Source organism: Lodderomyces elongisporus, chromosome 7 (genome assembly GCF_030384665.1).
Source record: "Lodderomyces elongisporus chromosome 7, complete sequence".
Lineage (NCBI taxonomy): Eukaryota > Fungi > Ascomycota > Pichiomycetes > Serinales > Debaryomycetaceae > Lodderomyces > Lodderomyces elongisporus.
The window spans coordinates 839,907-861,457 of NC_083679.1; the positions used below are offsets into that span (position 1 = coordinate 839,907).

The following is a 21,551-nucleotide window of genomic DNA, read 5'->3' on the forward strand; positions in this document are numbered from 1 at the left end:
ACTAGTAAACAAAACAAGTAAATAAACAAAACAAATTGAAGAAAATTTGATAACGGTGTTCAACCAATACTACCAAACCGCACTTTTCACTATTGAAATCAGCTGTACTAAAAATAGGAAAGGTATATGTGATGGTGCTGTACAGGTTTGCAACTGGAAAAATTTTCCAATTTGATTTCAAGTGTAAAAAAGGAGTTGCTATTGTCTTAAAATTATCAAGTAATGTGTGGTATCAGTTATAAGGAGTAGTCACGTTTAAGTGCCGTGCACAAGCGAAGTTTGCTAGAACTGGTTTGTCACACACAAACATAGACATACCTATATAAATTCGTATATGTGTATATATACCATTAAAATTTTCATGTATACCGCAAAAGCTTTGTCAAGGACCCTGAAATGCAATTTTATCTTTTGTGTAACAAAACAGCCGTTCTATTTAAACAAACATACACACACACACATATATATATATATATACGACGCACAGTGTCAACCACACGATTTTTCAAAGCAAAAATAAGGAAAAAAGGTTTGTTTATATTATCCGATATTCTCGAATTGATAAAATGAGTTTATAAAGGAAATATACCTCTTGGATGCAGGGTTCAACTAAAAAGCTGTGATTTTATTCATCCTTTACAAAAACCACGAGTGTGCTTCATTCTGAAATTGCCTCTCAGGTACAATTGTTGCTTCAAACTAGAAGCCTATTCCTTCTTTTGGCAGAGATAACTTTGTACATGGACTTTAACTAAGGAAAGTCCTTTCCTTTGATTATTCTTAGTGAGAAAATTAGTCTTGGTGTTACTAGATTTGCATCGCATGAATGATTCTATAAATGTTACAATGATCAAATATGCTTTTTGTTTTTCAATTTTTTCATGTTTCTGTTACATCCTTTCACGTTGATTTTCTAACCGGTTGTTATTTTTTTATTTTTTTTTGGATATTTGATGCTTTCACTGAAATGTTACATGTGAATGTAAAAGCTTAATCCGAAACTTGGTCTCAGCATTGGAAGCAAAGTTTTGAAGACGCGTGTTAGACGATACGTAGGAAATGTTAATCTACTTTTTTCTATTTCTTTTTTTGCAATGAATATTAATTGCCAGCTCTATCATATCACCTAAATAACTTTTGATATAGTATACAATTGAAAATTTCGTTGAAGTGTGAGCAATCTACAAGACAAGAACATGTACTTAATTCAGACTACATTAGGTCGGATAGTAGGTCATTGATTCGGTGAATCTACAAGACTATTAATTTTAGCTTGTATTTGAAATCTGGTCGACATTTATGCGCCCCCTGGGTGGTTCACATACTTGTGGCTTGCACGACCTTACTCATTTTTTCTTACGCTACCAATGGTCAACCTTCGAGCTGGTTTCACGTGTATGTTAAGCTTCCATTACGTCCAAAATGAGCATACTTCCATTCTGCTCGAACTAGTGGCCTTTCCACCTCTTGAATAGTAATTTTAGCTTGATTGCAAACAGTGACCGAACCAACAATCCTATTTATCACGACGAAAGATACTTCCTTTGAGACAATTTATCATTCTATTCACGTAAACCAATAATTTAACCTTAACACAATTACTTAACCAGCCTAATATAGACATCTCAAGCTGAAAACAAATCTATTGCTCAATTATACACAATGGCCCTATCATCGTTTCATGCTTCACATCATCGCCGTTCATACGCCAACGTTGTCATGGCGCATAACCCGTTCCTGTACCAGGACTTGAACTTATTTCAAAAAATAAATTCAAAACACGAAGATATTTATTAATGTCATGTTCGTAGTCTATTTCATTACAGATAGCTTGATCTGTTTCAGATCTGAGAGTTAAACCAACTAAATTGAATAATTCTTGTGAATCTTCATTAAGTGGAATAATTTCAGAATATAATCTAAAAAGATTTAACACCGACACATGGATTGGGTCTTTGTCAAGGTACCATGAAGGAAAATAAGCCGTAAGCTCATCATCAGTCCAGTCTTTGCGTAAAGGTGGAATGAAGAATAGGCTCTTAACTTCTGTTCCATTAACAACAGCAGTATTAGAGTATTTCTCAGAATTAATTGGACTCATATATCTCTTAATATGAAAATCCAATTTGTCACGACCTTCACGGTCATCCCAAAATAAATTCTTCAAAGCTTTTTCATCATCAAAAAATGGGGTAGGAGATTTGGCTAAAGCTGCAAATCGTTTTGCATTGAGCAACAGGGTTCTAAGTGTAGTCATGGGCCACTTGACTTTAGCTTTACCAAGCTTAATATCGGAGTTTTCAAAATCGGAGAGTACTGCGTCTAAGGACCTGGGCAATTGTGTTCCTATTGACCGAATAACATTATATCTAAAGTTATTAGTTTTCGGTTCACCACTATAAGTAGACCAGAGCTGTTTTGCAAATTTGATAAATGCCATATAAACCAAGAAGCATCCTATTGTTCCGTGGCGTCTTTCTTCTAATTCCGTCGAGGAACTAGTCACAATAATCTGGCTGAATGGTTTACTAATCCTAAAAGGAAAAGTATCGTCTAATTGGAAATGTTCAATAGTATCAATTTCAGTAATAGCGATAGACATTGGACCAAAGCCTGATTGATTTTGGAAATCAGACCATGATAATGAAATTTTGTCAGAGAAAGTTTTTGGAGGTTTTCCAGTTCGCTTCTTCTTACCCTTTGAATTAAAGGTCTTATTGTGTGCCTTTGCATGTTGCGATATTGGCGAAGTGAGAATAGTATCTTCAGACATTATAAATGATAATGATTACGCGTTCAAGGTTTTAATAGTAATTGTAAATTTGTATATATTTGAAACGAATCTGTCTTTCACATACCATAAACCGAAAGATATATATATCAGCCTTGAACTGAAAGTCAATGCCTTTCTTTTCTTTTGCATCCTTATCAACTTCTGCTTAAACGATTAGAATATAGGCTGAGTATGTCATTTCCTAAAAGTCGCGTTGCGCACGACCAACTATAAACTTTTCTTTATATCGTCATCTTTATCAATTGTTTTTATTTTATATTGTATACATACATACATACATACATACATACATACATACATACATACATATATATACATATATACATACATACATATACACACGTATTTAGTTAAAGTAAAGGACAGGGGAAAAAAAAGACGCCTAAAAAAATAAATAAATAAAAAAGAGAAAACAAAAGGGAAACTAAGACAACCAGACTACGATATCTTTTAACAAATTGTTTATACAGAAATAGGACATAAGAAAATCCACAACAATCCATCGAGAACAATCAAGACAAAAAAAAAAAGAAAAAGGCATATTGAAACCTACTAGTTTACGGATAAAAGCCTTACAGTTTCGGACAAGTAGCGACCATAATTATTATACTGATAACTATTATCAGTATTTTCATTCTACTTTTCATTCCAACTAGAATAGTGTTTAGCAAAGTGAAGAACCAATAAAATCAACTAATTGAGTCGATTAAGCAATTCCAGATATTAGCTTTTTGCTTTTTGCTTTTTGCTTTTTGCTTTTTGCTTTTGAGTTGACACATAATCAATTACGAATTGAGACTGAATTCGTCTCTTGTTCACAAGTAACATGTTTATAATGGAACATCAATCACAACCCAACCTACAATTTCAAACACCTGAATTTAGAGATAATCTGTGCAATAAGAATATTATCGTCGACAATAGTAGCAGCAACAACAACAGCAGCAACAACAGCAGCAACAACAGAAACAATAACAATAACAATAACAAACGGAATAGCTACCAAACTCGAAACACATACATGCATCAGAACGATTCCAATACCAGTTTAGGCGATTTCCAAACACCGACAATACTACCTCATAGCGAACAAGATACAACCATGGAGTTACCACCGCTCCAGAAATTGAGTTTAGGTGGAGCTTTACCATCTGGCGATATCAAAAACTTTACATTTATTTGCTCTTTCCTCAGCCACATCTTGAACCTTAAGGACCCTGTGCAAATTCTTGAGAAAGTAAAGGATACAAATTTTTACAAGTCGATTCAGTACCCTGATGGATACGACGAAATACCGAAGATTGAGATCATGAAGAATATAGTATTCCCATTTGATACTTGGTTGCGGGATGAAGTTTCTGTTAAGGATATAAAAATCAAGATCATATTGCTTAACGAAATAAATACCATGATGGAACTTGAATTACAAACAGCCGATGACCAAACCTCATTTGAAGAGATCACCTTAAACTACTATGCAAAGCTACTCACCGCGTACAAGATGTATGACATGCCTGCACGATCAACATATCTATTTAATACTACTACCACCACTGCTAGTAATAATACACCATCAACATCATCCAATACCAACAACATCAACAACAACAACAATAGCGCTTTTGCTCTTGGCTCTGCCAACATAATTGATGAATCAATTGATGAACGATTTGAACATGTTGGTGATCTTAGGAGTACAAATGATTCTGAGTTCAACTACTTGGGCAAACCCTTGTATAGAACCAATTCAAACCTGTCGCAAAAGTCACAAGGATCATCAACACAGAACCGCAGGGCAAGCACATCGAGCTCGTTATCGCGAAGAAGATTTTCATCATTGTTGAATGTAGGGAGTAATCAAAATAAGCACGGAAGTGATTCATCACTTGAGAATGATACCAACGCTCCCTTGTCAAAGCAAATTTCATCACCTCATACACCACCCCAGCGGCCATTTCTGCAGTTCAATTTTAACCACCATTTAAGTTCAAGTTCAAGTTCTGGTGCAAATTCAGATGCAAACCAAAACGGCAACTTTAACACCCATTCTAATGCTTTTGTTAATGGTAATGGAAGCCCAACAATGAAATCATCACGCCCTACACTGCACGACGGCAACTCAACAACATTCAACTCGATTCTTTCAAAGCTGAAAATTTATACCCGAATGAAAAAACACCGCGAACTGAATGCTTCTTTAGGTTCAAACTTGTCACAACAAACTCAACCCAGCAATCGGAGCAGTATCAGCACCACACAGACTGGCCAAACTTCAGTTGGTACCCGAAGACGAAGCATGGGTCTAGGCATCTCCCACCCAAACCAGTCAAACACAAGTGCTTCTTCATCATTTGTCTCAACAAATACATTGGTGATGGCCACACCTCCACCACCAACTTTACTACCACAACTTAACAGGGAAGAGAATATTGCCACTTCTGAGCAACGACACGAAAATGCCAAAAACAAATACGATTACTACATTCAGCTATTCAAACTTGAGAAAAACTCTCAACGAATTTTGAAAATATTGAACAATCTGCATACCATTAACAATAAGTTACTAAAGTTTATTGAATTTATCAAAAGCAAGCTATTGAAATTCATCGTCATTGACATCATGTGCATGATCCTTGGGTACGCTGAATTACAGAGCAGCAACTTTCAAAACGTGAGAAGATTTTAGGCGTTGAGGATATTTCATTGCTTGCTTCTATGCTTCTATGCTTCTTTTGCTAATTATTTTCATTGTTTATGGTTATTATTTTTTTTTTCTTGATTAATGTATTTATTTCCTTATGTTAAATTTTCAATTTTAGCAATGGATTGAACGTCGGCAGTATTGTTTCAAGGGTGAACAAAATCAAATATCAAGTGACCCGTTGATTTTTATTCGACACTATTGCTGCTTCTTTCTGTGTTCCTCGTTTGCTCTCTTTTACTTTTATTCTTATTTCTAGTTTTTGTTGGATAAGTAATGTATTATGAACAAAGTAATAGTATGTTTTCATGTATGAGAATCGATATATCTTAGTGTTTACTTCAAGGTCTATTTCTTGAAAGAAAAAAAAAACAAATATTTCTTCAAGTATATCATAAACAGTTCTACAGTATCTTTCACAGCGCAAATACATTATAGCTACTTGCAAGTGCTCAACATTTGCGAAATGACACTCAACAACTGTTCATTCTCACACGCAGCTGCAACCCTTTCTTTATCATTCAACTGTTTATTCACTTGGCTTTCCAGCTGATGGGTTCCCTCTTTAATCAATATCTTGTACCTAAATCTAGCAGGCAAACTCCTTTCTAGCCTAATCCTAATACCCAATCCAATCAATGTTGCTAGCGAGCAGTGTGTTATTGTTGGTGTAATTTTGATTACAATCTCTGAAATTTGCGATTTGGTAGGTGCAGCGTTTATAGTTATATCGTTGAGATTTACTACCGCAAGCTGAGCTAGTGTAAGAGGATGCTCAGGATCAGATATAGTCGATATGAGATCAAAAATTTCTTGCTCATCTATAAGATCTTCATCTTCTTTACCTTCTTCATATAATTCTCCTTCATATTTTGATACAATTAGTGGCTGACTTGAGGCATGTGGATCGGTATCCATATCCTCGTCAAAATCACGAGCAGGAGAATCACCACTAATAGAAAGGGAAGATGCATTTGATGTAACTGAAGACATGGAGTCACTCATTGTGGGGCTCGAATGTGATTTCAAGTCGCCATTACGCACTATTGAAAGGGATGATATCATCTTTTCAAGAAGTTCTTTATTCCTATTCTCCTCATCATGGAAATAGGAAGAAGCAGCGCCGCCTTTATTTAGACGAGTGGGTAAGTTGTTTACGTCGATCACCGTTGGATTTGCATTTATAGGGTCACTCATGATGGATTGGAATATAGTGGTGTGCTGCAAAAAAGATGAATGATGTTGTGTTAATGCTGCGATATATATTTATATATATATAGATTTTTAAAATGCGAATTTTGATGAAAAAGAATGTTAGATTAGATTACGCCAAATTCCGTAATGACTATTAGCGTTCCGTTTATCTGTATTCTTTTTTTAATTTTTTTTTCTTTATATAATTTCTATTTTTATTCTTTCTACTTTTTGGTATCACATACCAAGGTTTAATTCTTACTAATATCCTACTGCTGTGCACAAAGTATTTTGCTACACAGCTCACTAGGACCAATGGATTGTATCAGAAGGAAGTGAAGTTGTAGACGATTGTATACTGAGTATAATAAATGTCTAGAGTGTAAGGTGTAAATTATCTAGCGGCGGACTGTTAAGTAAATCTTTTTCGATGAAATGGCCGTTCTCTTCAATCATACGATATATTGTATCTAACTTATGATGACCGATCAAACTAGTATTTATCGATATTCCTATACAAGCTGATAGTAGTTTGAACCGATATTTTACTTATATCATTTGTATTCACGGTTTCACACTTTTGTATATTGTATTGGCTAATTCTTTTTATTTTTGGGTTCGGCACGAATTTCTACTTTGTGGTAGTATTGGTATATTGCGACTGGTTATGGTTGCAATGTGTTTGATATCAAGTATGCAAACACCAAAGTGATCTAAGATATATAAACTCCATTAAAACATCACTAGATTCTATACCGAAATCAAAAAACAACCAAAACAACAACAACAGCAACAACAGCAACGGAAGTAGCGAGAGACAGGCGGACACACACACACACATCAATTTAGACCCTGTTACCACAAGCTACGCAAAGTGACTATTAGCTAGGCCGATTACTACAACACATTGTCACATTTTTTCAACGTCTCTTTCTATTGCCCACCTCATACCTCACTTTACCCCTACCCACAATGGAGTATTATAACGAAGCATTTCTCAGACAACTGAATCCACTTTTACGCATCCAAGTAGATTCCGAACAAGTACGACAATCAGAAGCATGTAGCTCAATTATATCGCAGTGCGAAAGATATGACATTGGTCAGCTGGTATGGGACAATTGTCTCATTCGCAACCGAATATCAACTGCTAAATATATTATCCAAGTCAAAACTAATATGGACCTGGATATAAAGGCTGTTGATGTGCCAACAATAGAGAAAATACCAAATAAACATAGCATATTGTCTCCATTCAATGCAAAATCACCGATTTTTCCCAATGGAATCTTGACCCATGACTGGCTAAAAAAGTATCAGGAAATCTATCCTTTTGCCATGTTGTATGTTTGTCAATTGGACCAGGAAAATGATGCTGGTAGTGATAGCAAAAACACAGGAAATGAAAAGCACAAAGACAACGACGACGACAACGACGACGACAACGACGACGAATACAAAAACAACGACGACAACGACGTCGAGGACAACGATGACGACGATATTCACGACAAAGAGGATGATGCAATAATTGATAAACTAAAGTACTTGAAGCTAAAATTAGAAGATATTGATTGCAAATTGGTTGTACTTGTGCTCACTCGTGGAGAATTGAGCTTAGAGAGGCAAAACAAAATAAAGACAGAGCTAAACTTGGCCAAACACGGAGCATTATATACATTCAACACTTTAATTGATGGTTTGCAAAACGAAAGCGAAGTTATAGTGCTGGCTATAATGAAAAACCTTACTAAGCTAGCCCATGATTACTATGCAAATATTGAATACAAGATCAAGCAAAGATACAAAAAATACTATTCCTGTCCGCCTATAGATGATATCGATACTTCGATTGAACTTACACCGAAATTTTTGGAGACAAGAAACTTGATCAAGCAAGGTTTTATTTTAGAATTTTTATACCCTAGAAACTTGGAAACTAGTGTCAAGATCCTCGAAGTTGCGTACCAGGAACTTGTGGAAATACTCGATACAACATATGCAATAAATTTACTGGACCATGATAATAAAATTCTTGAACAGTTTATGACATTATTGGATGTGATTGCTTTTCATATCGTTCGTGCATACTTTTCAATTGAAGAGCCTATAAAGGCATTGAAGAAACATAAAACGCACATTGTTAATGTAGTTGAAGTTGTGAAGCGGGATCATGACTGGGTTTCTAGACAATACGAATGGCTTGCTCAGTTAATGAGGTTGGTTCCATATTCGATAATAACAAATTTAAATACCACAGCAATTTTGAAGCAGCAACTGGAAAATCGACGAAATGCTCGACCACAATCATCAGCAGCATCATCAGCAGCATCATCAGCAGCATCATCATCATCGGTGTCATTGTTGGCTTTCTTTGGTGGCATACGTACTCCTGAATTTGATTTAGTGACTAATCCTGGATTGGTTTACGTCAAGGCATATGAATTGAGCAGTGACCCGCAAAAGAGAATTGGTCTTTTAACAAATGCCATTGAACTATTAGAAACTCAATTGCTGAATGCCACCTACAAGAATCTGATCTCAGGAAAGGATAAGTTGGACGCGTTGATCTCATACATCAACTGGCGTATTGCTGAGGAGTTAATCCAGATGAAACAATATCAAAAAGCATCAGACTTTTTAGAGATGGCGTATAGTTTAATCTGTGATTCAAATTGGTTTAGCATTAACCACTTATTGTTGGAAAAGTTGTTGTTTTGTTATAAAAACATTGGAGACAAAAAGATGGAGATTAATACAATTCTTAAATTGGCAACAATGCCGCATCCTACGCAGACAGAAATTAGCACCAGCTTTGTGGACCCAACCTTGAGTGAAACAAAGAATGTGTTTGAATTTGCAACCGACTCCAAACTATTAGAGGTTGACTTGTTGGACTCGAAATTGCACGAATTCTTCAAGGTTGATGCATTATTAATCAACAAAAATTTGTCCCTGAAAGAAACTCATGTTTTAGACCAAGTAATGTTTCAACTAACACTAAAGTCCAAAATTAATTTACACGTGTTAAAGTCTTTTTTGCCCAAAGAAAGTAAAGTTCACATTTGCGTCAACCAAATTGACGTTTCCTTTTCACGCGCAGATGGTAGGTCTAAATTCCCTGGAATTAAGAACATTTCCATCACCAACGACGAAAAGAAAAAGTTTGAAACTGTTATGCAATTGCATGGCCAGCAATTGGATCGAACATTTGTCGATTCTGCAAACTTACAATTAAGTGGCCAAAATGCTGATAGTGATGATAGTGGTACTGGTGTTGGTGTTGGTGCTAGTGGCGGTCATGGTCACGTTCGTAGTAAATTAGTACTCCAGCATGTACAGTCTGTTCATTCAACTAGTCAAGTACAAGTAGAAGTTGTTAAGTTGCAAATCTCAGTTCTTGTTAAGCACCATGACAAGTGTATTAAGTTGAATAAAATTGAGTTACATCAAACATTCCCAACTAGTTCTCATTTGGGTCGCTTATTCAACTTTGATGGAACTTCAAGACCAATTAGACTATACGAACCATCACACATTATCACCGTTGTGCCTAAGAAACCCGATATAAGAATCGGGTTGAAACAAAAGCTAGATTATTATATACTAGGCGAGAAACTTCAGATCCCGATAAATATTAAATTTGACGACAAAGAGTTGAGGGCAACTTGTGCAAAAGCGAATTTGTTTGCGAGAGTTAGGAGTGGCGATGTAACATTGACTTGGGAAGGGTTGAAAGATGATGAACCATTGAACTTACTAACTTTAGAGAGTGGAGCAGATGAGCTAGAGCATCTGTTGACTGTGCATGCAAGGTTTTGGCGTGAAACAGAAATGAAACTTGAGATTGAGTTGGTAACTGCTGAGGAGTTTGATGCTGAGGAAACAATAGAAGACAATGGACAAGGGCAAACAACTGTGTATCCGGTCCTTTGTCAGCTCATTCGTGTCCTCCCTGCCCCATTCAGTTTGAATGAATTGATCGAACCAGTTCTTTTTGAACCACGTGCTCTCAGTAAAGAGGATGAAGGAAGAGTAAATGAAAACGAGTTGGAGGTCTCCACAACAAATGATACCGAAGGTGTCATTCGGAAAAATGACGATGATGAACAAGGAGCAAAGGAAGACGAGGAAAAGGATGAAAAAGAAAGAAAAGATGAAAAAGATGAGAAAGAAAACAAAGAAAATGCAATACGGTTGTCTCTTTTGAATCGTGTTTGGAAACTTTCTCCCAAGATTGTTGACGAGTACAAATTAGTAAATGGAAACGATGGAACTAGATTGGATATTGTTGAAATGGACTGTAATATAATATCGCAGAATCCCGAAATCTCGATTGAAGTACAGAAACCAAGCCATCAAAGTTACAATAGAACCTTTGTCACCAGGAGCAGGAATCGGTTGACTTATAGAAGTGTTCTGGTTGCTGTTACTTATAACATCAAATGGAAAAGGTCGGGAAATGCTGATTCTGTTGATAATGGTATCAATGAGTTCAATTCTCGCGAAAAAGTGATGTCCCTTCCATTGATGCTACCCCGTATTCTTTTAAATACTGAATTTACTTTGAATGAAACTGACGGCACTGTCACTGTTGAGCTAAAATATGTATTAGAAAATCCCACACGTGCTCCATTAAACTTTTTAACCGAGTTGATTGATTATGAAGATACATGGACAATTGTGGAGGGACAAGTGAAAGTAGGTGATTTGGAGAATGGCAAAGTTCTCACTGTTGGCTCTGTATCTCGAAATGTGGCAGAGTTTAAACTCAAGAGCAAGCGTCCAATCTCAAAAGAGACGGGGTTGATTAGACTTCCAAATTATAAAGTCTTTGATGTAAATTATAAAGTATTGTTGGTAACAATGAAGACGCAGGAAAATGTCAAATTCAATCCAAGAGACAAGTGTTTATACCTCTCTGTGTTTTAAGAATATTTATGCAATAATAAACGAAAGAAAGAATGAATGAATGAATGAAGAAAGATAAAAAGAGCAAGAAAGAGAAACAAAAAAAGATCAAATAATATTAGCCATACAATTGTAGTTGCATATTAGTCTTGAATTATTTTTTTCTTTCAAAAAACAGCATACTTCTAAAATTTAATTTTTGTTTTCTATAAAAACAAAGTACTCAAATGTTCTAGATACGTCGATATATATATACATAGAGACATCCTGTATATATAGCTGGCAATTCTTCTAATCTATTTTACTTACCATTGACATTCAACAATTCCACATCAAAGACCAAAGTGGAGTTTGCGGGAATCAAACCGGGAAATCCTCTAGAGCCGTAACCGATTTCTGGTGGGATGGTCAATCTAGCTTGGGTTCCTTTCGAAATTGATGGGATACCTCCTTTACCGAAATTGTTTGTCAAAGCAATGTCCCAGCCTTTAATGACTTGACCAACTCCAATTGTACATGAAAATGGCTTACCACGTTTTCTTGATGAGTCGAACTCGCTACCATTGGATTCCAAAGTACCTACATAGTGGATTGAAATGGTATCACCAGGTTGAGCAAATGTCTTACCATCACCTTCTTGAGTGATGACGACTTTAGGTAAAGTTTCTGATCCTGACATGATGAATTGAGGTAAACTAAAAGTGAATTGATTTCAATTGAATGGAGTGTAAGTGGAACAACAAAATTGAAAATAATGATGTAGTTGGAAGATATAAAAAAAAAGAGAAAGAAAGAGGGAAAGAAAGAAGAAAAGAAAGAAGAAAAAAAAATGGAAAGGAAGGAAAGGAAGGGAGGTGAAGGAGGAGAAAAAAAAAATAAGTTACGTTGTGGGGTTGGAGAGTGACATTTATTCTGTAACAGCTTGAGGAAAGCGAGCGCAACCAAGAAGGAGATGGCAAATCTACAGATGTTGGCGATGGTGTCGTAAAATCATATTGTCACGTGATGAATGCGGCAACATCCTTTTAACGTCCCAGACCCCTTCCAACTGTTCCTTCCGATTCAATAAAGCAAGGTCGTCTTTACTCAGTATCGTTTGCTTTAGGTCGTATTTAATTGTGTAGATATATGTTCCACAAGACATTTATAAGGGAACGAAAATAAAAGAATGGAAACAAAAGAATGAAAATAAAAAGAAAAAAGAAAAAAAGATTAACAATGAATTTATAACTAAACCTATTGTAATACAGTAAGGGAGGAATGTTGAATGCTTTGAAAAGACTTTTAATCGAATTAGTATTCTAGCTTTGTTGCAAGGTGAAGACTTTCGTAGATCTGGCTATATAATATAGATCTTAACCGATATTCCGTGTACGGCGGAGAGACAAAAGAAAAACGGAGATTGTAAAAACGAAAAAAAAAAGTGGAGGAAAGGAAGTAGCGAAATCGAGTAAAGTACAAGGATGACGAGCTGAACTCGATAATGTCACAAGGTTATTTATTTTCTCCTGTGTCTTGTTGTTTAAGCGTGTGCTTGTTAGTAAACATTAACGTATTCCATAAAGCATACATGTATCCATCATTTCGTATCACGCGACGTATAATCCACTAGTTTTTGTCACGTTTGCTTGTAAAATTTGTTAATACAATGAATTTAATTCACAAGGGTGTGTGAACCGTCTACAATTTTGTTCTATAATGCTTTATTGGCTTTCGCTTTCGCTTTTTCGTCCTTTCTCGTCTTTCTTTCACCTATTCTGGCTCCAAAGCGTACTTCGTTACCTTCAGTTGCTGAAATACTCCATCTTTTCCATTCTTTGTATATATATATATATATAAATATATATATATATATGTCTGTGTGTGTGTGTGTGTGTGTGTTCTATGTTTTCTTTTTTTTTGCATCTGATAAGGGGAAGAAGCAAAAAAAGCCTCACTTGCTTAGTACCTGAATTGTCAGTCACACAGAATTCACAACCACCATTACCATATCAACACTTATTCAAGAGTGGTTTTTTCTTTCACAACTGAAACAAAAGTGTTATCCTTGAAACACCAAGACATCGCTTAGACCTAGTAAAGAAATACACAAACTAGAAAGCAAGCAAACAAACAACCAAACAAACAAACAAAGAAACTGACAAATAAATAAACGTCACTGAAATACCCTATATACTGGCCGCGGTAAACTATTGTGCACCCTCGGCTATGTCTACTGTAAAGATTGAAATCGACCGCTCGGCCACTGATGGCACATTCACTAACCATGATGTCATTCGTGGCACTATTGTTCTTGTTGTCTCCAAGGCAATAACGCTCAATTTCATTCAAGTCAAGTTAGAAGGTATTGCAAGTTCACAACTACGTATTCCCAAAGAGCAACACCAGCGTGACAAGAATCGAAATGAGCGGCAATACAAAATTATTAGGGACCAACATAAAGTCTTGTACGACACACAGATAGTGTTTCCACCTAATAATGTACGAGAAGTAAGTAAAGCCAAGGATTTTACCTTGGCACCTGGTAATTACCAGTACCCTTTTGAATTTACTATTCCCTTAAATAATTCGTGTGTTAAAATGAATGGTATAACGAATAAAGTGCTGTTAAATCTAAAGACATATGACGTTATGGTCAACAATGGGAACTTTGGAGTTGGCTACATGAGAAATAAAGGCAAAGGTTACATGGACGATATGTTTGGTCCTAATCGCGAGAGACCACCTCATCATACGCCACAACCTTACCATGTCACCATGCAGCTTCCACCATCACTCTCGGGGTTGGGTGACTTGGCCAATATCAAGTACTTTGTTAAAGTCACATGTAAGAGATCCTCGTTTTTTAAAACAAATAAAAGAGCCTATGACCCATTCATATTTTTACCCTTGGATTTAAACATGCATAATCAACTTCAACCTCATATCCCTGCTACTGCGAATGGCGAGTATGATGTCGAATATAAGGAAGCGTTTGTGCGGAAAGAATTGGTCTTTTATAATCGAATACCAGAAATAGTTGCGGTGAAAGTTCCAAGCCCTTCAAAGGAGAAACAAAAGCAACCTTTACCACCAGTACCCCAAATTGCTCCGAAAAAACAAGGTTTTTTCCAAAAAATATTTAGCAGTACTGATTCTTCATATGGTAGTGGTAGCAGTGGCAGTGGCAGTGGCGGAAGTACTGGTGCATCAACACTGTTGCGTGGAAGAAACAAACAGCATGAAAATGAGATTCATTCAAAGAATGTTCCATTTTCGTTCGAGATCAGATTTAGACATCCTGCTTTCTTAATACCAACCAAACCACCATCTTTCAAACTATACATAGTCTCTACATTGAACCCCTTGAGATACACTTTATCTGAATTTGGCAGGCCCGACGAATCTAATGGATTAGGTGTGATTTATTTGCAAACATTGGATATAAAGCTCAATGCAATCACGGTTGTGTCTGTTGTTGAAAATGATGGTCTTTCGGATGATTACCATATGGCGCAGCATGAGAATAGCATATCGGTTTGCAAAAACACGTTTCAAAACTTGAAATTTGACTTGATGCATGGGCAGCCGAATAGACATGCATTCCAATCGTCAAACATAAACATGAATGCTCAGGGTTCATTATTTGAAATAGAAATTCCGAAAAAGTACTTTGCCAATTGTGTTTTACCGGACCACTTGGCCCCTAGTTTCAAGACGTGCAATATTACTAGACGATACGATATGACTGTAATTGCCGGATTTTCTAGTGAAAGGATAGATGACTTTAGTAACAAGAAGGAACTAAAAAAGATAAAGTACATTGAGTTGGAATGTGCAAACATTAGGGTTGCAAGCGGCCTCAATATGACTAGTACACTACAGTCGAATGCTCTGCGGTCATCCGTACCACTTCTTTCAAATGCTCTGCAAGCTTCTATACAGAAATTACCCACTCCTCCACCATCTAGACCGTTAACCAATAGAGCAAATGGCTCTGGATCCGGCTCAGTAAGGAAGTTTTCACATTCCTCAGTAGGTGCTAGTGGTATTGAAAGCTTATCCAATGGACACACCAGTCAAAGACCAAATGGAAATTTTGAAAAAAGCAGCGGATTGCCAGAGACATTAACTGGTGCTGGCTCTGCTAATGAAGTTGGGAATATGTCTGAAAACGAATTGGAGACTGCTACCGGAACTGGAATAGCTAGTGGACATGCACCGGAAAATACAATGTTACCAACTTATGATGATGTTGTGTTAGAAAGCTCCTACCAGGATGATAGTGAACACCAAAGAGCAAGAAGGAGATATAAACAGCTGGAGCAATATTACCATGATCTAGATGGGTATAGTTGAAAACATGCAAAATAAAAATATTTATACTACTCTTCTATAGAAACTTCTATACATATATTTATACGTTGATCGATTTATGGATGGATGTATATTACGTATATTATGTATATCATGTACATTGAGAGCTACTCATATCGCTCATTCTACGGTTTATTAACCCACTATACAAACATTCTTCCAGGTATAGTGCTTTTCACTTTCCATATGAAAGATTTCACCTTTTACTTTTCACCTTTTATTTTTTATTTTTTATTTTCTACTTTTTATTTTTTTATTTTTTATTTTTTTTTTCTGATTTTATTCTTTAAAAAAGAGTTTCCTACTTGTGATGTCATTTGCAGGTTATATTCAAAGGTAGTGCATTTGGCGCAAATTCTGTGCGTTTTGAAAAATTTAAAATTTCGATTTCTCTTCGATTCTACAATTGCCATTCTTCGGTTTTAAAGAGAGACAAGCAGAACTCAGATCACCAGTAACTGGAGAAGCATAACGACTCATATTAGCAGAAGTGATAGGAACTGAATAGCTAGGTACACATCTCCAATATAACTAGTACTGCTACATACTGATATATATTTATCCATATATATATATATATATACCCACAACATGTCTGACAATTTCTTCATCAAAAACAAGACAGCTATTGTAGCCACTGCTCTTGCTGTCACATCAGCTGTTGGAGCATACTACTACTATAGCCAACAACAATCCACATCTACGTCATCATCATCATCATCATCAAAGTCCAAGTCTGACTCTGTTTCTGATAGTGCGGCAGATGACGTTAGTGGTCCTGGCTCATCATCCTCGGCATCAAAGAACAAAAAGAAGAAGAAGAAGAGTAAAGGTACATCTGCTAGTCCCGAACCTGAAACCGCTAGCTCGTCAACTGAACATACCAAGAAGTCGAAATATCCAGTTGATTCCCAAGGATTACCAGCAATTACTGCAGATGTGATTGCACAAATTTCTGGAGCAGAGAAGGAGGAATGGGCTTTGCAATTGAAAGAGGATGGAAACACCGAATTCAAGAACAAAAAATTTGAAAAAGCCATTGCATACTATACTGCCGCTTTGGAGTTGAAAAAGGACCCAATTTTCTACTCAAACAGATCAGCATGTTACGCTGCATTAGATGATCACGAAAAGGTCATCGAGGATACAACCGAGGCTATCAAATTGAAGCCAGACTACACAAAGTGTATTTTGAGAAGAGCCACTAGTTACGAGGTATTGGAAAAATATGAAGATGCTATGTTTGATTTGACCGCATTGACCATTTATGGTGGGTTTTCAAACAAATCGGTCGAGCAAGTTCTTGAAAGAGTTTTAAGGAAACACTCCATCAAGATTGTTGACGGAAAGAAAAAGATTATCGCATTACCATCAGCTGCCACCATTGGCTCATTCTTTGGCGCATTCAGTGAGGATCCAGCATTGGAATACCTTAATGAATCAAGTGAAGGTGGAGAAAAGTTTTTATACGATGCATTAATGAAGATCAAGGGCAACTCCAGAGATGGATATGAGGAAGCTGACACTTTAGTCAACCAAGCTGTTGGTGCATTAACTAATGATGAACAAGACGAAAAGAAGAAAGAGTCATTGGCCATTGCTTTGGAATACAATGCAGCATTCCAATTCTTGAAGAATGATCCAACCACTGCAGCAGAGTTGATTGATAAGGCTATTGCGCTCAAGCCAAGACCAAGAGCTTATGTGTTTAGAGCTTTGATTAATGCTGACAGGTCATCTTATGAAGAAGCATTGAAAGATTTCAAGCTTGCAGAAGAGTTGGACCCATCTTCGCCAGATATTTTCTACCACTTGGGTCAATTATACTACCTCACCTCTGACTTGGCCAATGCCGAAGTTAATTTCAACAAGGCCAAAGCCTTGCACCCAGATAACGTTTATGCATACATCCAATTAGCCTGTATCACCTACAAGAACGGTCAACAAGAAGAGGCATTTGAAAAATTCACTGAAGCCAAGTTGAAGTTCCCAACCAGTCCAGAAATTCCAAACTACTATGGTGAAATTTTGGCGGACAAGGGTGACATTCCGGGTGCTTTGAAACAGTTTGATATTTCTGCTAGATTGCAAGAAAAATTGGACCGTTTTAGCGTTGGTGCTTTGCCATTGATTAATCAAGCCACTGTGATATCAAGAGAAAGTTTGGAGAAATTGCCTGAGGCAGAACAACTTCTTCAAAAGGCATGTGAATTGGATCCTAAATCCGAATTGGCAAGAATCTCTTTGGCACAAATCAAATTACAAAAAGACGAAGTAGATGATGCCATTGTATTGTTTGAAGAAAGTTGTGACTTGGCCAGATCTATCGAAGAAAAAATTCAGGCTGTATCGTTTGCAGAGGCTACCAAGATGCAAAAGAGAATCAAGGCTGATCCTATTTTGACAGCCAAGATTGCTGAATTGATGAGACAAGGTGGTGCTTTCTAAAACTTAAGTGAAAGAACTTGAGAGAAGGTGTGGAGAGTGGCGAAGGAAATATAGTTAAGTTGTGCGATTGATGTTTAAGACGACTTGATTTGTAAATATATATATATATATGTATGTATGTATATCTACATATATTATTATTGTTAAATTACAGCACGCTCAATAAGCAATTGTGGATAGACAATTTTGGAACCATCTACTTATACACTCTATACCATAAATTAAATTATTGCTAGTAAGTATTTTGTCTATTTGGTATTTGATATATATTTTCTTTGTCAACAATCGTGGATACGTTTTTATATGTACCTCTAGATATCAAATTTTATCTCCCATACTATTTTCTTGCATTTTGCGAATATCGCCACTTCCTGATGCCGGCCTATTTGCTTTTCCCCACATACACACACACACACACACATACATGCACACACACACACACATACATGCACACACACACACATACATACATGCACACATGCAAAATTAGAATTCAGATTTTTTTCCGTTGCATAATCTTTGCAACCACACCACACAAGACAGATCAATCATTTCAGCTTCTTTATAGGATAGCCATGAGCTAATTTATGCACTAGATGTCGTTTGTAAAGTCGTTAGTTAGATCACTAGTTGCAGCTCCAAAACAGCTATACTATGAACCAGAGCTTGGTTTGCAACTAGACTTGTCATATATCACACCCCAGCTTATTGTTTCTTCGGCACCTACAACAACATATATCGAATCATGGTATCGGTATCCACTCGGTGACTTGCTCAAGTACCTCAATCTTAAGCATCCACATCATTGGTGGCTATTTAATTTTCGTGGTGAAGAGCCGGGATATCTAAACGAGGATGTTCAAGGGAGAGTAAATCATTACCCATTCCCTGATCATTATCCGCCAACGATGGATATAATTATGAAGGCGGTAAAAGAGATCGACGAGTACCTAAAGTTGTCAAATGAAAATGTTGCAGTGCTACATTGTAAAGCTGGGAAGGGGAGGCTGGGAACAATATGTTGTGCATACCTAATGTACGAGAAGTTACTCTATCGAGGTGAGTCAGACATAACTGTCGATGAAATAGTCTCATACTACACGCAGAAGCGTATGAGATCAATTACCGGGATGAAGGGTGTGAGCATATTGAGTCAACAAAGGTATTTAGAGTATTGGAGAAGCTTAATAGTCGATGAAAGCGGTAAAACTAAAGAAGCGTACATGGAGTGGAAACGTGCATATCGAGAAAGTTTCATTACTCATATTGTGTTTCGAAATTGTACACAAGACGAAGTTTCCTTTCTGGTCTCAGAATACGTGGCATTGAGTGAAGATTCACTTGGTCGACAAAACACTGTAGCTAAACAATTGTTCAACACATTGTCAACCACATTTGCTACGGGTGCCTGGAAACGTGATCAAAGTAATGATCTCATTTATTCTTTTCAAGAACCACAAAGAGTTGGAGAGGATGTAATGATTAGAATTGGACGGGTCTCTTACCTTTGGTTTAATACATATTTTGAGGCGCTGGATTACGGAAAGAAAGAAAACATATTGCTGTTCTCGTGGAGAGAGATGGACGGATTCAAAGGCACACGTCAGCAAGGCACAAAATGTTTTGACAGTATTGAAATTCATTTTGCTTCAACCTGAAAAAGGGGTTTTACAATCATAAATTACAGATTACAAATTACAAATTACAAAATACAAACCATCAACAGGTTCAATGTCACTATCGAGATATAAAAATAAATTAGAATTTGACTAAAATTGACTAAGTTTATCCCCCTTTCTTTTCATTGTCAACTTCCAACCAAAATTGTTTTAGGGCACGAGTCAAAGATGCTAGAAACTTACTCTCCTTGGTCCTTGTAATGACTTGTATATTCTTTGTTGTATTTGTGAATGGCTTGTGAATTTTAATTTCATCGTGGACAATGATTTCGGAGTGTTTTGGGTTACCATATTTGATATTCGTTTCACCATATAACTTTATAAGTTTTTCGTAAAGTTGCGATGCGATTGGATTTGGATTTGGATCTGGTGTTGGTGTTGGTGTTGGTGATGTTTGTTTACTATGCTGAGATGTGGAATTAATATGCCTGGGTTCAGATGCAAGTTGTTGATGCAGATGCTGTTGCTGTTGCGTTTGTGGCTGTGCCTGTGCCTGTACCTGTGTCTGTGTTTGGTTCAGACCTTGATTTTGGTTTTGTCCTTGGGCCTGAACCTGTGACGTTTTGAGAGCGGGCGAAGTCTCGTTCTTGCTTGAACTAGAATTCAACTGTTTTCCTTGCTCATGTTGCTCGTGAATTTCTTTCCCGATTTTTTCTGAGAGATACTTTTTCAAGTCTTCAACATTTATTGGCTTTAGCTGCACATCATCTCCCTTGTACGGTTTTGAATTTCGCTTGTTCTTCTGTGGGAAAGGTTGCAACACCATTATACTCTTGATGAATGATGTATTGATAACTCTGTACGTACTATGCGGCGAAGTGAGCTCCTTATCCTTTGAGGTTCGGAGATTTGACGTTTTAAGTACAAGAATCTCATTGGACAGAGAATAGGTGTAGATGACACCTGTAATTTCTTGATCTAGTAAAGTGGTTATCTTGATTTTTAGATTAAAAACTTGATCAAAACTTTGAATAGACATCTCGGTACGGAATGAATGTTACTAGTTATGTGAGTAGATATTGAACAAGAAAGATAAACGTGACTAAAGATTTGAACAGCAGAAGAATGTTTAGGCAATTGATGAGTATTTTGTTGATGACTGTTTTTTGTAGCCACTCTCGATTTGAGAATTACCAATTTTTCATATTCGTTCTCCCCCGATGTCACACTGTCCTTGAAAGCACATACACACACAAGAAAAAAAAAATGTATATATATGTATATGTATGTATACAGATATTCATATCTACATGTCGTGACTCTTTCTACGACACATCTCTCGAATTACCACGATGCAATGTGACATAAGACGACGCGACTCGACTTGTCAAAACATTACAATACACAATACAAGACAAAACAAGACAAAACAAGACAAGACAAGACAAGACAAGACAAGACAAGACAAGACAAGACAAGACAAGACATGATCTTGCATTCAGGGCGCAATTTAACAGCACCTCCGCCC

General features: G+C 36.6%; 9 protein-coding genes across 9 annotated transcripts; 5 read left to right on the forward strand and 4 right to left on the reverse strand. All coding sequences in view use genetic code 12, as the record gives it.

Annotated features, from left to right (window-relative positions):
• Positions 1–1,717: 1,717 nt before the first annotated feature.
• PVL30_005241 (uncharacterized protein) lies at positions 1,718–2,773 on the reverse strand (the record flags this gene model as incomplete). The annotated part of the gene is made up of 1 exon (XM_001523638.2): positions 1,718–2,773. The coding sequence occupies one exon, from the start codon at positions 2,771–2,773 to the stop codon at positions 1,718–1,720; it is 1,056 nt and encodes a 351-aa protein (XP_001523688.2).
• A 1,042-nt stretch (positions 2,774–3,815) lies between these two features.
• PVL30_005242 (uncharacterized protein) lies at positions 3,816–5,480 on the forward strand (the record flags this gene model as incomplete). The annotated part of the gene is made up of 1 exon (XM_001523639.2): positions 3,816–5,480. One exon carries the CDS (start codon positions 3,816–3,818, stop codon positions 5,478–5,480), a length of 1,665 nt encoding a protein of 554 aa, XP_001523689.2.
• A 453-nt stretch (positions 5,481–5,933) lies between these two features.
• On the reverse strand, positions 5,934–6,692 carry PVL30_005243 (uncharacterized protein; the record flags this gene model as incomplete). The annotated part of the gene is made up of 1 exon (XM_001523640.2): positions 5,934–6,692. The coding sequence occupies one exon, from the start codon at positions 6,690–6,692 to the stop codon at positions 5,934–5,936; it is 759 nt and encodes a 252-aa protein (XP_001523690.2).
• Positions 6,693–7,661: 969 nt separating this feature from the next.
• PVL30_005244 (uncharacterized protein) lies at positions 7,662–11,621 on the forward strand (the record flags this gene model as incomplete). The annotated part of the gene is made up of 1 exon (XM_001523641.2): positions 7,662–11,621. The coding sequence occupies one exon, from the start codon at positions 7,662–7,664 to the stop codon at positions 11,619–11,621; it is 3,960 nt and encodes a 1,319-aa protein (XP_001523691.2).
• Positions 11,622–11,901: 280 nt separating this feature from the next.
• FPR1 (FK506 binding protein proline rotamase rapamycin-binding protein) lies at positions 11,902–12,279 on the reverse strand (the record flags this gene model as incomplete). The annotated part of the gene is made up of 1 exon (XM_001523642.2): positions 11,902–12,279. One exon carries the CDS (start codon positions 12,277–12,279, stop codon positions 11,902–11,904), a length of 378 nt encoding a protein of 125 aa, XP_001523692.1.
• Positions 12,280–13,808: 1,529 nt separating this feature from the next.
• On the forward strand, positions 13,809–15,938 carry PVL30_005246 (uncharacterized protein; the record flags this gene model as incomplete). Its single annotated transcript, XM_001523643.2, has 1 exon — positions 13,809–15,938. The coding sequence occupies one exon, from the start codon at positions 13,809–13,811 to the stop codon at positions 15,936–15,938; it is 2,130 nt and encodes a 709-aa protein (XP_001523693.2).
• A 609-nt stretch (positions 15,939–16,547) lies between these two features.
• TOM70 (TOM (translocase of outer membrane) complex component) lies at positions 16,548–18,404 on the forward strand (the record flags this gene model as incomplete). Its single annotated transcript, XM_001523644.2, has 1 exon — positions 16,548–18,404. The coding sequence occupies one exon, from the start codon at positions 16,548–16,550 to the stop codon at positions 18,402–18,404; it is 1,857 nt and encodes a 618-aa protein (XP_001523694.2).
• A 596-nt stretch (positions 18,405–19,000) lies between these two features.
• On the forward strand, positions 19,001–20,062 carry TEP1 (Telomerase protein component 1; the record flags this gene model as incomplete). The annotated part of the gene is made up of 1 exon (XM_001523645.2): positions 19,001–20,062. The coding sequence occupies one exon, from the start codon at positions 19,001–19,003 to the stop codon at positions 20,060–20,062; it is 1,062 nt and encodes a 353-aa protein (XP_001523695.2).
• A 127-nt stretch (positions 20,063–20,189) lies between these two features.
• On the reverse strand, positions 20,190–21,062 carry PVL30_005249 (uncharacterized protein; the record flags this gene model as incomplete). The annotated part of the gene is made up of 1 exon (XM_001523646.2): positions 20,190–21,062. The coding sequence occupies one exon, from the start codon at positions 21,060–21,062 to the stop codon at positions 20,190–20,192; it is 873 nt and encodes a 290-aa protein (XP_001523696.2).
• Positions 21,063–21,551: the final 489 nt, after the last annotated feature.